This window comes from Aphelocoma coerulescens, chromosome 4, assembly GCF_041296385.1.
Source record: "Aphelocoma coerulescens isolate FSJ_1873_10779 chromosome 4, UR_Acoe_1.0, whole genome shotgun sequence".
In the NCBI taxonomy this organism is placed as follows: Eukaryota; Metazoa; Chordata; class Aves; order Passeriformes; family Corvidae; genus Aphelocoma; species Aphelocoma coerulescens.
The window spans coordinates 34,912,254-34,927,977 of NC_091017.1; the positions used below are offsets into that span (position 1 = coordinate 34,912,254).

The window sequence follows — 15,724 nt, forward strand, 5'->3', positions numbered from 1 at the left end:
CCATGATCTATCAAAAATAGATACAGTGTTTTATTGGCCCAGAGTGGAATTCTTGGGAAGGTTAGACTCCATGTTATTTTCATCCACTTTAAAAAGAGAGCATAACTAAACATCAGACTTCTTTTGCACATCATATTATGAGGCACTGAGTTCATGGAAAAATTACAGTATATCCTTTGATATAGGGCTTGGCTTTCCTAAAGAACTAGAGTTAAAATGCTTGACAAAATGGTTCACAGCCTCCTGTTTCTGAACCAGCATTCTGGATCCCAAATAGGTTGAATTCAAAAGGCATGTAAGTGGTGAAAGTTTATCTTGATGTATAGAGCCTTTACTCATTTTCTCAACAGCAAAGTCTCAAAAATTTGCTTCTTGGTTTTTCTCTGACTGCCACTCGCAGAATTGAGAATTTGAACTAATGAACAGGGTTTTCATGATGAAGCCCTAGAATCATTAGAGGGATTTAGCAAAGCTGGATGAACAAGAGGGAGTGAGAGGAAAGTCCTTCTGTAGTTGCTGAATTCTGCAGTAGCAGATTTTTCTTGGTGGAAATTCAGCATAGTAATTTCTTTTGCTTACTGGCCATTGTAAGCTGCACATGCACTGCTCATTGTCATTCACTATTTCAGTCCTTGGAAGGGGAGACTTAAGACCTGCAGTGCAATGGGGCCAGGCTCCTTTGATCAGTACTTCGCTAGCTCTGCAAAGAGTTACTAGTCAATAAACAGTTGATGTAGAGCTGTTAAGCACACTTTTGCTGAGGAAACACTTTTCATTTGTTCCTTCCATACCTGAAAGAGAACCTCTTCTGAATCCTTTATTTTTCGCTTGTTACATCCAGAGGGCTGGTTTAGATTGTGTGGCCACAATTGCAATGGCTGGTTCTCAAGGGTGGTTCTCAAGATTCCTTTGGCATTAGATATCTTCAAGTCCTCTGCAGCCAACATAAACTGAAAATTGTCAGGCCTGGCTATTCCCACATACATGCAATTCTGTGCTCATGTCTGTTTAAGGTCAAATTTGTACTTCTGGATGGAACGGTAGCGTGTGAACACGATCATAAGTAGTGCACCTGCAGTTACTGTCCGTGTACCTGTCCAAAACAATACAGAGATTACTCATATTGTCAAAATGAAAACTTCCACGGCTTAAGAAATTGTCTTCCCTAGTATGCTTCTGTAGTGGGCATATTTTTATGGTGTATGATAGTACATTTTTAAAAGAGGCCTCTAACATGATAAAATATGAGCTCTTCTGCAACAGGTATCACATATGGCTGAGCTGAACCGCCAGTATATGTGAAATTCTGATCACTCCATTCAGCAGCTCTAAGGGTTTAATTGTGTAACAAGCATTGACAGGGATGTCTTCTTGAAACAGCTCCAGGTCAATATGGGAGCTAGAGCAATGTCAGCAGGGAATATGTACAGAGTCTTTTTTCCTGTGTTTCCCAACACTATTCCTCTGTGTTTGATTAAATGAATACAGGATTTTCCCAGGGGCTTCTAAATCTGAATTGAGGCCAGGTTAGATGCTCAAACTGTGACACTTTCTAACATACCGCCAAGAAAATGAATGAGAACTCAAATATCTAATTAAGAAATGCATTAAAATGCTTCATCTCAAGCCTGTAAATTAGTATTTTTCCCAAACAGGTATCCCACAAAAATACGTGGATTTGAGAAATGAAATGGCCCAACCAATCAGCTGCAGTCTGCATCTTCCTTCTGTTTTTATGGTAGAAGTCCCCACAAAAACATGTAGCCTGGAAAAACTAGGATGGAAGTTGAAACTCAGTGTTTGCTAAAAGTAACTACCCTGAGATGAAAACACTTTTTATTTGATTCTAGAGAAGTGTTCAAACTTGCATAGTAGAAAAATAGGCATTTTTTGCCCCAACAGCCGTGTATCATTTGCTGTCTGTACCTTAGTGTGGCACATATAAATCAAGTAATAGCCTTATATCCCTGGTCCTCCATGCTTAATATAGAATTAAGGCAGCTTCCTGCATGTGCCCTGTTTTGTCCTTCTTAGGAGGGTTAGGATGGCATGTGCTGTTCACACTCTTAAATGCCAAGACTTCAGGTCTGGGGAGCCTTCTGGGTGGCACAAACTTTACATGGACTCAGTGATCTGGAAGTGCGCACAAAGGAAGAGCAAAAGTCGATAGCTTGTCCTAGGAGGAAGGAAACTTTTGTTCCCCAGGCTTCACAGATTATCACCTACCAAGGCTAAAGGCTCTTGAAAGCTTTTTTTTCTGTAAGTCTCCTGTTATGGTTAAAATGGTGAAACACTGAGGATTGAGAAATTATCTTGGTGCAGTGTGGAAAAGGGAAGTGGAAAGTTTCTCTGTTCAGTTTCAAACTGGGTTCAGCTGAAGTTGTAGAAGACTATACCATTTTGGGGGAGTGAAATAAACTGCAGGACTATCATTTGCCTGTAGAAAACTAAACAGACAAACTTCTGCATCCTGTTGGTGAAGGTTAACATAGGTCAGACTTTAGTGACTTGGTGTAGCTTTTGCAGTGAAATGTAGGTAGTTTAGGAATACCTGTTTTTGGGTAAATTTTCAAAGGCATTCCTAGCAGTTAGGTTTATTAGTAGTATTGTAGGTTGTCCACTTAAGTCAGGAAAGGTAGATGTTTTTATTCGTTTATATATTTAAAAATTGTATTCCACTGACTTTCACTAGCATTTAGATAATTAGGAACTCATTGACAGGATGTGCTATTCTGATTAATTATATTTGTAGTGATATTCTATAATAGTAAATAATATAAAATAAATATGAAATGCCTTTCAAAATGTATTCTATAATTTTTTACAGGAGATGGACTTGGATTGCACTCTTTTCTGGGAATTTCTCACATAGCAAAAATTGTCTATTTTTATGCTACTTAAACAAAGCAAATAATAAAAAGCTTTGTTAGCTGCAGAGAATGAAGGCTGTAGCTTGGCTGACTGTGTCTGTATGTTGAGTTCAGAATGTCACTTTGTCAGAGGTGTTTTTTTCTTTTTACTAATGTATCAAAACACAACTTACATTTGTTGACAGATTCTGTGAGAATCAAGATTTTGGCCTACTGCTGTTGCTTAGCACAATGTTTACATGTAGTAATAGCTCATACTACAGTGTAGTAGTTTGCCTTTGCAGAAACCTAGGAAAATATGTACAAAAGCTCTAGTGAAACACTGTTTTAAGTTGCAGTAGCAAGTTCTTAAGATGTGTGGGAATTTAGATAACTTGTAGGTCTGATGCTGGTAGTCTGTAAAGTCCATGAAAATTGTGTTTTGAGCGTAAGAAGTGCTGAGTACCCTAAAAAACCAGAACCACCCATCGCATAGCGGGCACCCTATATGAATGAAACCTTTTTGATCTGTGGTGTTCCTGCCTATTTTAAATGGAAATGGTATAATTGGCCTCATGAGATTGTTGGAGAGCTAATTAATGCTTCTGCATGCAATTAGTGTAGAGATCAATTCCACAGGAAGACTTATTTGAAAGGAGTAATTCTCTCTTCAGAACTGGATTTGCAAACTGCTGTAAATCAAGCTTGAGGCTCTATATTGAGGAATGGGATAAAATAAAATATGAAATAGTTGCACATTAGTGGAGTAGGACCTAGCCTCAGTACTGAAAGAAGCCTGGAGGAAAAGGAACAGGTTCTGTGGGCTCATGGGTGTGGCTGGTGTGTTGTGTCATACAGGCTCAGGAACAGACAGGGAAATGTTGCTTGGAGCAAACTGCTCTAATGTTGCTGTGAGTGGACCTGAGTTCATCTTTCCTGCTTTCACTTAAACTACAACAAAAAAGTTTGCCAGATGCTTATGGCTCTTTATGAAACATGTTTTATTTCTTTGTAACTGTTCTGGAAAGTGCTTTTCAAGTTTTCAGCTGACTGTAGTTTCTATGAATAGGGCAGCCCTTGAAAAAGCATGGAAAACAGTACCATAGTCTGTAGCAGTCTGTCTGCAGTGATAACAGTGTCACTTCTGGTAGGAGAGGAGTTGGATAATCATGAGCTTAGAGTGTAGAGTTTTTGGAGACTCTCTATTTGTATATGTAGGCACATATGCATATAAATATTGATGTGCACTCATGTGCATGTGCATATTATGTCTACATAATCGCCATGTGGCCTGGGCAAAAAAAAATGCAAACTAAACAGGAAATAAGAATCCAATATCTGTACAAAACGTGACGTGTGGCACTTCTGTTTGTAGTCATCTGTAGTGGAAGCAAGTGAAGAGACTTCCAGTTATATTTGGTATTTCTTGTCAAGGGGCTGATTTGCAGGAGACCCCTGGTACCAACCTCCTGGTAAATTTCAAAGTGTAGGTTTGGATGTGTCTTGGACTTCAATTTTGTTTCATCCTATTAATGCCTTTGGGATTTCTCCCATCAGAATGCTGGCTTTCCTCTTCCTTTCTTCTGTACTTCTTCTCCCAGGAACTGTAGAAGTCTGAGTGGTGAACAAGTGGGTTTTGGAGTTTGCCACTTAGACTCATATACCTCTATGCTGCAGTGGTGGCTGTCAGTCCCCTGTGAATCTTCTTTCCTTCTTTGTTGAACTGCTGGGAGCTTGCTTGGTATTTCCCTTTCCCAGCCCACAACTAATTATTGTAAGGAATGCTTGCTTTACAGTTACCTGAACTTACTGATTCTTTCATACTCAAAAGTGTTGCAGACTTTGTTAATTATTTTAACTGTCTTGTCACAATGAACACTGGTGAAAAAAATAGACTGTTCACTAGAGTTTAGATTGTGAATCCATTCTTATTTTGGATCATGTCGTTCTCAGTTGTAAATAATCACAGTGATCTGGGAAAAAGCAAGAAAATGGAGGTTTTGCAGCCTCTTTTAGCACCTTGTGGGTTTACCCAGTGCTGAAGGCAGTGTTCTGTTCAACCAGTCTCATAACAATTTTGAAAAAAATACAGATTGCCTGTAAGTAGATGTGAGAAAGACACTTTGGAAAGCCATTAGTGGTGAAATGACAATAGATTTTTTCTTTTTAATCCAAATACCTTTTAACATTAGTGAGTTTTTACCCAGAAAGTAACATTTTTTGTAGTTTATGTTTTTAAGTCCTTACTTCATACTATCCCAAAATTCTAATCAGTATAATTATATCATTATAATTTTTTTTTAAGTGATACTGAATAGATGATTCTTCATGGGTATGGAGGTTAATATTTACAAGCTTCCTAGGGTCAGGACACTATACTTCCTGCTCTTTCAGTTCCTCACAGCGGAAGGACCTGCTTGAAGGTTAGGAGTTAAACTGAGTGGATGCCAAGTTCTTTAATTCCTCTGGGAATTAGTTGGCTAAAAGGAAATAGTGGCATGTTATGAAACTTTGTGTGAGTGTTCTTGCAGTATCTCTCAGGTACTTTGCAGTTTTCCCAGAATTAAGTGCTTTTGGACGTGCCAGGATAACAGGTGCTATAAACACATCATTCACTCTTATAAATGAAATGCATGAAAGAGTATTTTGTAAATACCATTCCTTTTAGACCACTTACGTAAAAGGAAGCAAAATAATACTGGCTTTATATTTTTAATAATATTTTTAGTATTTGTAGTAGCAGCAAGGAACTTGTACTTTTGTTAACTGTATCTTCTAGTATTATCTTGTTTTGAAAACCTACATTAAACACTCCCATATCCAGCCTGTAAAACTGGGAAATAGCTCAGAACTGTGAAGTCTATAAATACACCTATTTACTTTACCCAGAACATTATTTTCCTGGACAGATTCCCGTTTTTATTTAATCTTGTAACTTAATATAATTTATGTTCTTCCCAGCTGGGTGTTTTAAAATATCTTTGGACCATCCACAACATGCACAAGTCTATTTTGTTTTTTTTCCTTTTCAGAAGACTGGCACAATATTTATAATAATTTTTTGTAAAGCATCTTTGTGAAGTACATGAAAAAATGATGAGAAGCATTTTGAAAAGACCAACTGTGAAGTAATATAATGAGCAGTGAGTTTGCCATTTTAATTTAAATGAGGTAGAAAGACAACAATTCTGGTTTCACAGATACCATCTCTAGTTCTGACCCATGTAATCCTGTTTAAGAGTGCTACTCTTGGAACGGAATTAAACTTGACTTGCTCTTATCAGTGAGATCAGAACCATGCTGTGTTTCTAAGTGCAGTAGTGTTATTTTGTCATTAAGATTGTTTTGACTGATCTCTTCAATTTCACAAGCACTTTTTCCATCCTTGGTACACCAAGAGAACTGAAGCACAATGGTGGCAAAAGTCCCAACAGAAACAATACGTATCATGGAAGAAGTCATGGAGGTGGGTTTGGAACTAGCGACTGTTTTGGTGTGTTCGAGGTGACACACCCAGTGTGCACACTTCAGACTGAGTTTTGATGGGAAGAGATCCAATTGTGCTTTTGGGACACTGGATGATCTCTTAAAGTGACACTAACAGCTTCTAAGTAATAATGTATCACAGAGAAGCCTGTGCATCTTCAGGATGCAAAGTAATTGTTCCATGAGGTCTTCTACCATATTTTTTCTCAATATTTGCTGCATGCAAATGGGGAGGGTTCTTTTTCTGTAAGAATTTTTTAAGATTTCAGCTTTTTGACTGACAGAGGCAGAATAGCAAGTGATACTTCACAGGAATAAGAAGGTTTTGTCAGCAGCAATCTTCTTGATTATGATTTATGCAAATTCACTTTAAATACGACAATCTGATTGCAAAACTACATTGAAACTCACTTTGTGCAGAATGGGCTATGTAAGTAAGACCAGCCAAATATGACATCTTGTCCAGCTGTGTTACTGTAAAATCTCCAAAGATGGCAAAAGAAATCTTTACTACCTCAAACCTCTATGAGAAATAAAAATGTGTGTAATCTTTGGGTTAAAAATCTGAAGTGCAGGATCTGTCTGATTTTAAGAACAGTTTTTTCTCAGAATGTTTGTCCACACATAGCATTTCAGCCATTTCTGTGAATTATTAACATTACCTTTGAACATTAATAACGTGTTTACAAATACTGAACTAGTTGCACAATGGAGAAGATTTTCAAAGGGACCATTGTACACTATCACCTGTAATGCTGTTCTGTGCTGCTGAATCAACAGCAGTTTGGGGGGATGTTAGCAGACTGATGGAGGAAAGGCTGTTTTAGGACTTGATCCTGCTTTGATCTATTCAATAGGAATTTTTCCACTGATTTTAAGGCCAAATCTGTATGTGAAAAAATATCCTCTGTATAGCTGTTTTTTTCCATGGTGCAATGGCTAAGGTTCTTCTCTTGCCCAAGTAAACTGCCTCACATTAACCTGGATAATAGAAACATTCTGGAGGAAAACAAAAGCATTTTAGAAAAGTCTGGGCTGGAATCTTTGTTTCCCACAATTGAAATAGCTCTGTGTAGTCATTCAAAATTAGTCTAGAGTAAATAAAAAGGGCTGCCAGACTGTAGGAGTTAGGACAGGCATGTCATAGGATGTAAGTTTTGAACCATGAAATATCACATCTCAGGTGACAGGAGTCAGTTTGGGCAAGAGCATTAAAATCCCAGGGTGTGTTAACATTTTGAACATAAATTTACAGGGGAGCAAAACCCACACTTATTTTGTCTCTATGAATGTAAATGAGACATTAATTGTGAATTCTGTTCTATTTGACTTGGAAGTTATTTTGAAGGAACAGCCATATAAAAGTTGAAAGTTTGCTACTGTAATACTGTTGTTTCACTAAAGAATTAAGGAGGGCTTGGGAATTTGCCAGAGCTTGTTGCTTTTGGCTCATTTCCACTCAAGTTCTTAAGAAAGCCACCAATATGTTATTGCTGTTAATGTCTTTGTGATCAAACACCACAGTCTGCAGAAAACATTAGAACTATGCTAATTTCCTCCCATAATTTTATCTGGTAAAAAACTGTAACTAAAGATTGCAGCAAAACATTTCAAGGGAAATGCCACAGTTTTTTGTAAAGCTATGGATTATGAAGTTTCCTCTGAAATGTGGTCAGCCAAATACAAATGTAGGGGAATTACTCATGATGGACAGCCAACCACAGCAGGTCTGCAGAGGTGACAAAGCAGCCTCACTCTTAGTATTATAACAGTTTTCACAACACTATCATTATTTCTTCATATGAGCCTTGTTGTAGAACCACTTCCTTAAGTGCAGGCAGCTTTGAGAAATCAGGTAGGGTCAGTTAATTAGGAGGGAAGACTGCAGCCATGAGGAAATTTTAGGTATTGCCCATTCACCTGAATAGCACTGCTCCGTTTGCTGGGCTGCTGGGGTCAGCAGCCTCTGGTCAGTCATGGTCGGCCTCTTTGGTGCTGATAGCTGTGATGCTGTCTCAGACACATTGATTACAGGAGCTGCTGTTCTGTAGACTTGATAAAGGACCAGTGCCTCTGTAAAAATAGGAATGCTTTCCCTTTGCAGTGGCCATCTTGGATAAACTCACAGCAGCATTTTCCCGTCGCATGTAGTCTTTAGACTAGTATTTCAGAGAGAAGGAATTTGGAAGCTCTCACTGCTGTCACACTACTGAGGGAGGCAGAAGGGCTTCAGAGGCCTGTCCACAATCACTCTGGCTACGTGTTGTCTGTATGCACTCCAACTTCTGTGAACAGGTGATGGAGCAGACAGGGAAATTCATGTAGCAGAAAAAAAATAGAGAAAAACAGATACCTAACTGAATTTTATTTCAGCTCAGCACCTACCTAAATTGCTAGGATGTACCAGCACAACAGATCTTGGAGGTATGGAGAAGGAATTGACTTGGAAAGGAAGAAGAATGTTCTGAAATTTAATAATTTTCAAGCACAGATCTTAAAAAAGCAGTTTATATTTTGACACAGGCTTGGATTACACATTGTCATAGTATTTGCCATATTTGTAGAATAAGCAAATAAGTTTTTGCCTGCATGATTTTGACTGAGAAGTATACTTGCTCCGCTGCAGGAGTAAATATTTACTTCAAGAAGTTTTCTAGAAAATTTTGCTTACCTTAAAATTATTTTTTAATGGGAAGTACATGAGTAGTGCTGCTCAGATGGCTTCTGAGTGATCCAAAGGATCTAGAGTAAACTCGAAAATAAATAGTTAAAATAATTAAATGGAATAGGCACTGAACTAACCAGTGGTGATTTTAAAAGGTGGTGGCTCAGAGAAATTGCAGATATTGAAGAAAATCTTTTACAAAATAAACTAAAGACAAATAAAATTAGAAAAAAGAATCATGGCTTGGCACAGAGAAGTAAACAGGAAAAATTCCAGTCAATGCAGTTAGAAAGAAATGTAAGAAGTTTTGAAAGAGATACCAACATCATCAAACTGGGACAATTTTTCATAGAGAAAATTCTCACACAGAAAAACTGTGTCTACTGGACTGTGCAAGTATGCAGTATTTTTGAGGATGTTCATTGGTTTTCCAGATGTCTGTGCTGTCCTTTGTGGTTTGGCTCAGATCAGAGAGACTAAAAGAAAGCACAGCATGTATCCGAGATGTGGGAAAGTTTGTTCACCCTTTGCAAACATCCCTCCAAACTGTAGCTGACTTGTAGTTACATACCATGTTATGAGAATCAAAGAATCAAGATGGTTTTCTTTTCTCATATTCATTTCAGTTCTGTTCTTGGGAAATGTAAACTTTACTTTCTTGTCCCTGACTGATCTCTTATGTTTCAAGACATCATTTCCCACTAACAACTCCAGCTCTCCTCCTGCTTAAGACCCTGCTTAATTAAGGTTATTACAATATTTTTTAGGTCATTGGCTAGAGAACGACGTTCCTTTTATGTAGAATTATGAGGGATATTTAGTCTCATGTCCCCTATAGCCTTGTCATATTCCTCTAGGAAAATTGCTTAGCTTGTTTTCAGTTCATTGTTCTTAGAATGAGTATAAAAATGGTTATTTCAAGTAACGGTTGCAATACTTCAGTTATTAATAAATAATATATTTTTTGAAATATAAAAACAATGTTGTGTAATTTTTGGACAGTGGGGAGAATGTGAGGAGCAGGATTAAAGGAAGATGAAGAGTAAAAAGAAAATAATGGGTTCCAGATATCCATTAAGTGAACAGGTTATCAAAGACTGGTGATTACAAACTGGAGGGTTAAATGATGAGTCTTTTCACTTAGGTCAATAGAATGAGATTGGAATCAGTCCTTCTCAGCAGTACCATTTGCCATCTGGCAGTTTTAAGATCAACAAGAGTACTTAATTCTCAGACCTCTCCCCTTTGAGTACCGGAGGAAATATTTCTGTTTCTATGGATGGATAATTCCACTATATCTGTAAATGCTTGACTTGTTTTGCAGACATTATTATTTTGTATTAATTAATTTTTTAAATAAATGACACCACTTTAGAAAATCAAAACCTGAGTTACAGTCAAAGAATTTGGTTTTAATTTATGGTTGATTATGTTATGATAATGGAGAGAAAGAATTTGATGTAAAAGGGACTGCAGGATTTTACATAGTAGATTTAGAATTTTACTTTTTGTAGGTTTTTATTATTCCTCTGGTGACCAAGAGAAATTCAGAAGTTAGAAATACTGGCTCTGTAGGCTTGAGCCTTATCTCAAAGAGCACTTCTGTCATACTCTGGTAAAAGCTCCTCATTACCATGGTACTAGTAAATGATTACTCATTCTCCTCTTTCATTTGTACATTAGAAAAGTAATTATACTACCAAGTGGATGAATGTCTGGATTTGCATCCCTTGTGCTTAGATTTTTTTTCAAACCTGCCTCATAATCTGCCTTTTTTATAGTTTTTCTAATTCTAAGGGGTTTTTTTCTGTAGAGCAACATTGTGTACTAGTTTGGTTTTTTTTTTTTTGGTGCGACATAAGATGTGATTCAGTAATTCACTTCAAGGCTTTCCTGTCTCTTTGCCTTTCTCTTGACTTCCTGAAATGAACTGCAGGACAGAGATACATTTAGATGAAAGGGTATAATTTCTTTTTAATGAGGTAGCTATGACCCTCCACCTGCAAATATACTAATGATGCCATGATCATATGAGTTTTGCTGAGCCAAAATATATTCTAGGTACATCAATTAGAGCATGAGTACTTACAAATGTCTCCTCTTTTGTCACTATTTCTGTGAAGTACGCTGTGTCTACAGAGAGTCATTGTAGGTGGCACCACAGGAGGTGACCACCTATTTTAAAAAACATACTGAGAAAGGAGGCTGTGCTCATTTTCCAGGTGAGGGCTTCAACAGGGCACGACTTCATCAGAGAACACATCAGGCCCCTCTGCACATCTCCTCTTCTGTTGAAGGAAAATTTGCAAGGGAAATAAGAGCAAATACAGAATATTACTTTACTTGAAGCTGGGCAGAGACAGGGCCATGGCCATTGGCATGCTCTGTGCACAGCAGGACCAACCACATGGGTAGCTGGCTCTTCAGTGTCCTGGGGTCTGCCTGCCCATGAAGGTGCTCCCTGTCCTTCTCCCAAGAGCTGGGACTCAGCCACTCCTGCAGCACGAGTGGCCTGGCTCCTGTGCCGTGCAGATGGGGTGAAATATGGAGGAAGGCACTTGTGGGCCCTCCTTAGTAACTCACTTGTGCCAAATGCAAAGCTTGGAAGGCACGACAGTTCATTCATTGTCTGGGGGATCATCTTCTTTTCCTCAGTAAAAAAATACAGCCTACAGAGTTGTGCTGCCTTTTGGACAAGCTGCTGACTTGATGTTCATGTTCTAGAGAATAGTAGGTGACCCTGAAAAACAAAGTGGTTGTTTTGTTTTGGTGTTTTACTTAGTAGCAGTAGTAAATGTGCACAGGACATATGTATGAGTCTTGTCTTAAACATGGGGTTGAGAGTTGTTTCCTTTAGTGAAGAAATGTGTATTTTTATTGTGCTTTAGCTAAGTAGTGACACTTTACACATGAGAATTGATGTGCAATGTGAGAACAAGGCCTTGCAAAATCCTAGCATCCTTTTTCTTCCTATCTACTGGGCATGTGCAGAATTCTGAAAAAAGATACTTGATTTGGTACCTGCATCTGTATTTTAAATTCCTCTTTGGACATATGTGCAAATAGTTGTTAGAAACATCCCACGCCTTTTGTAAATAAAGTGTAATTGAAATGTGATGGAGTGAAAAAGCTTAAAAAGTGTTTAAAGAGCCCATCATGGGCTGTAGTACTGGATATTCTGTTATTTTAAAATGCAGATTGTGTCTTTATTAGTACAGCAACTTCTTTTTGAGGCTCTGTACTGAAAAATCATGTTTATTTTCTTATAGCTAATTATTATTTACAGAACACTCATGGTCTGAAATATTTGCATTGTACACTAATGACTGAGCTATGGAACAAATTTATTTCTAATTTTCTGTCTTAAATAACTCTACAAACTTACTTTATTTAAAAGACTTTTATCTATATGGTGCTTTTCCCTCAAGCAAGAAGATTTTATTCTGTTTTCTTTTTAGGAAGGAGGCACAGCTGGATGAAGAGGGACAGTTTCTGGTCAGAATAATTTACGATGATTCCAAAACCTATGACCTTGTTGCAGCTGCAAGCAAGGTCCTTAGTAAGTAGTACAGATATCTTCTTTGCCCATTCATCACAAAAAAGGTAATACCTCTCCTGCCCCCCAAATCTGTGTAGCAGAGGGGAACAGGATTTAGCACAGAGGAAGTGAAAATGGAGTATTGGTCAAAGAGAGGATTTTTTTTTTTAAATCTTAGAATAAAGAATTGTATTTCTTTTATTTCTCTTAAGAAAATTTTATTCCTTTTTTTCCCTTAAAATTATTTCTATTACTTCTAAAGTATTCCATCTTAAACTGAAGAAATATTCCTCATCCACAGAGCATGGGCAGTGTTACAAAGCAGTCCTGAAGTAAAATCATACTGCAGCTGCCTTCCAATACACCCAAGTTTCAACCACTGCTGCAAGAGCAGTGAATGAATTAATGAATGAATGAATCTTTGATCTCCAAAGAACAATGCTGAGTTACAGAAATGTATGTGGCATGGACACATTTCATTTAATTGCATATCAGCCATTGATTTGGGTTGCATTCATTTTCAATCATTGCAGCTCTGGTCTGGAATTTAAAAGGTAGAAATATGCCCATCAGCATTATTTTATCTGCAGACCCAAGTGCGGTATGAAATTGTTCTGCATCAGTAATTAGCCAAGAATCTGTAAGACTGATGACTGTAGTAATGTTGAATTGGAGCAGCTGATGTGTTTTCATGCTATTGTAAATTAGAATTAACTCTGCTGAGGCAAGCACTACTAACAACCAAGTTTCTTTATTTTCAAGAAGTGATTCATTTTTCGGTATCAGAATCTAAATGCTATATGTGTGTGAAATGTACAATGTGGTGAAGTAATAATGGTAATTGGTAAATCCTAGTGAAATTCCTGTTTTGGATACTCAATATTTGCCATATGAATCCTGAATCTTACTTTGTTCTTGACCTACTGGATCTGGGTAGTGTTTAGATACTGTCTTGTTTATGAATATAAGAGTCATGAAATAAGCAAGTGCATGAAATACAGTGTTGGGACTGAATCATATTTTCCTGTTTTAACTAGATCTAAATGCTGGGGAAATCCTTCAAATGTTTGGGAAGATGTTTTTTGTGTTTTGTCAAGAATCTGGTTATGATACAATTCTACGTGTCTTGGGCTCAAATGTCAGAGAGTTTTTGCAGGTAAGAATTTTGTGCCATATTGTTTCAGATACCAGACAAAATCATGGCCCAGTCAACAGAAATTTAATTTGAAGTTCCAAAGAGAAATTTTGAACAAGAGTATTCATAAGCAACAAATTGGGGGGGTGGTGTGTGTTAAGTGAAAAGACTTACCTTGCTTATAGTAACAGAAAATGTGATCTTCAGATTTGTAGGGTATTTATTCTGTTATTTCTGACTAATTATAGACACTGGATATTTCTAATAGTATGTTATGTACAGAGCTAGGGCTCATAACAGCTTATCTCTTAAGATGTTATCCTTCATCCATGTACTGAGGGTGGGATAAAGAAGCAGTTTTAAAATCAGTTCATGTGCTTTCCTAACTGCAGAACATCATGATACTGCACTATAAACAAAAACAAAATGAAAATTATTTTATAATAGCATGGAAGAAATGTAGGGCCTTTGCTAAAGTGTTATTTCTAAGTGTAGAAAAATGGCCTTCCCTTTTTTGTCACCTGAAGATTGTTTACTGCAGTAAGCATTTTGTATTTAAGGTTTATGGTCTATATCACTCTTGGAGAGACTCTGTACTGTAATGAGGTTAAAAGTGTTGAACTGGAGATTGCCCAAAAGCTGACTGTCAAAACTATTGATTTTCTCTGAAAATATAGCAGCCTCTTGTCATCTGTACCCTTATAATCTCTCCAGCACTAAGGGAAAAAGAATCATAGTTTGCTGGATTACTTGAATATTTGCTTGTGGGTCTCACTGCCCCAAAATCTGCATCATTCCTGAGCATCCTAGATGCAGTCAACCCAGACTTCTTGTACAAATCCTGTGGACTGTAGTTGCTGGGCAGATAGGGTATGTGGATGTTCCAACGTGCATATCATGAGTGATCGGCAAACCACAGTCTGTCTATGGGATGTGACTTCCTTTGTATTTTATAGCTTCACTCACAGTCTGCTCTCAAAGCAAGCCTTCAGATAAAAGTAATTTCTGAAGATAACTCATGTACTGAGGTTGTGGTTAAGGTTGAGCAAGAACAGGAGAGGAGGGAAAAAAAAGATGTAGCTGGCCCATTGTATCATCACTTTGGTTACTCATATATGGGCCAGAAATACAGATACTATTTCCTTTCCCTCATGCCCTTTTCCATATAATACACTTCTCTTTTCATTTCTTACCACATGTGCTGGTGAAAGGACTGGACACATTTGTTATGCACACCAAACATCTATAAAAGTGGAAACAGCTTACATTTATATTCTTCTAATGACAGCATTTTAAGCTTTGTTTGAATTTCAGTGTTAACAGATTACATTGGCTATTATATGCTTCTCTAAATATTAACAGGGCTAATGTATTAGTAGCTGTGCCAGAAGTGTACTTTTTAGCTTTTTATTACAATGGAAAATCAACATTAGCTGTGATTTATTACTTTTGCATCTTCCAACAAATATTAGGTCAGGAAACTACTTTATATACCTGTTAAAAAATAGGTGCAGATTGCATTCAATGTCTCTTTTCTCAGATTCTTAAAATACATAATAGAGCTCCACAAGGTGCTTCTTGAAATGTATACTGAGTCCAGGATATATACAAAATAATTGAGAACTGCAGCTTTTTAAAATATGTGAAAATAAATCTCATTTATGTTCTGTTCCCTTTGACATCTCAAGGAAATTTAGTTTATTCATAGTTGAAACACAGGTACATCAGGCTTCATGACAGTGGAAAATAAAAAAGGCAACTAAATCAAATATTTATACTTTCTATGAAAAACACAAGCATGGAAAATTTGCAAGTCATGTTGAAAGACACTGTGCCAAAGAGAAGCAGTGTGAAAAGAAGACTTCCTAGGAAACCCAAAGCATGCTTTTAGGTTCAGTTCAGTAGCTTTCTACTGAATGAAAATCAAACACTGGAGTAGTGGTTAGTTCTCTCATTTAAGGAATTGTTTACATGACTGTTCAGGTTTTCATGATTACAGTGCAATAAAATTCAAGGGATGAACTCCTCTTTTAGATAAGTTTCCAGGTGCT

The 15,724-nt window shown here is 37.3% G+C and overlaps 1 protein-coding gene across 3 annotated transcripts in view; it reads left to right on the top strand.

Moving 5' to 3' along the window:
- Window positions 1-15,724, top strand: part of GUCY1B1 (guanylate cyclase 1 soluble subunit beta 1) — a 42,595-nt gene that overhangs the window by 3,524 nt on the left and 23,347 nt on the right. For all 3 annotated transcript variants that reach the window (XM_069013559.1, XM_069013561.1, XM_069013560.1), the window contains 2 exons: window positions 12,459-12,559; window positions 13,576-13,694. In XM_069013559.1, coding sequence (XP_068869660.1) covers window positions 12,459-12,559; window positions 13,576-13,694 — 220 coding nt within the window. The remainder of the gene's footprint in view (window positions 1-12,458; window positions 12,560-13,575; window positions 13,695-15,724) is intronic.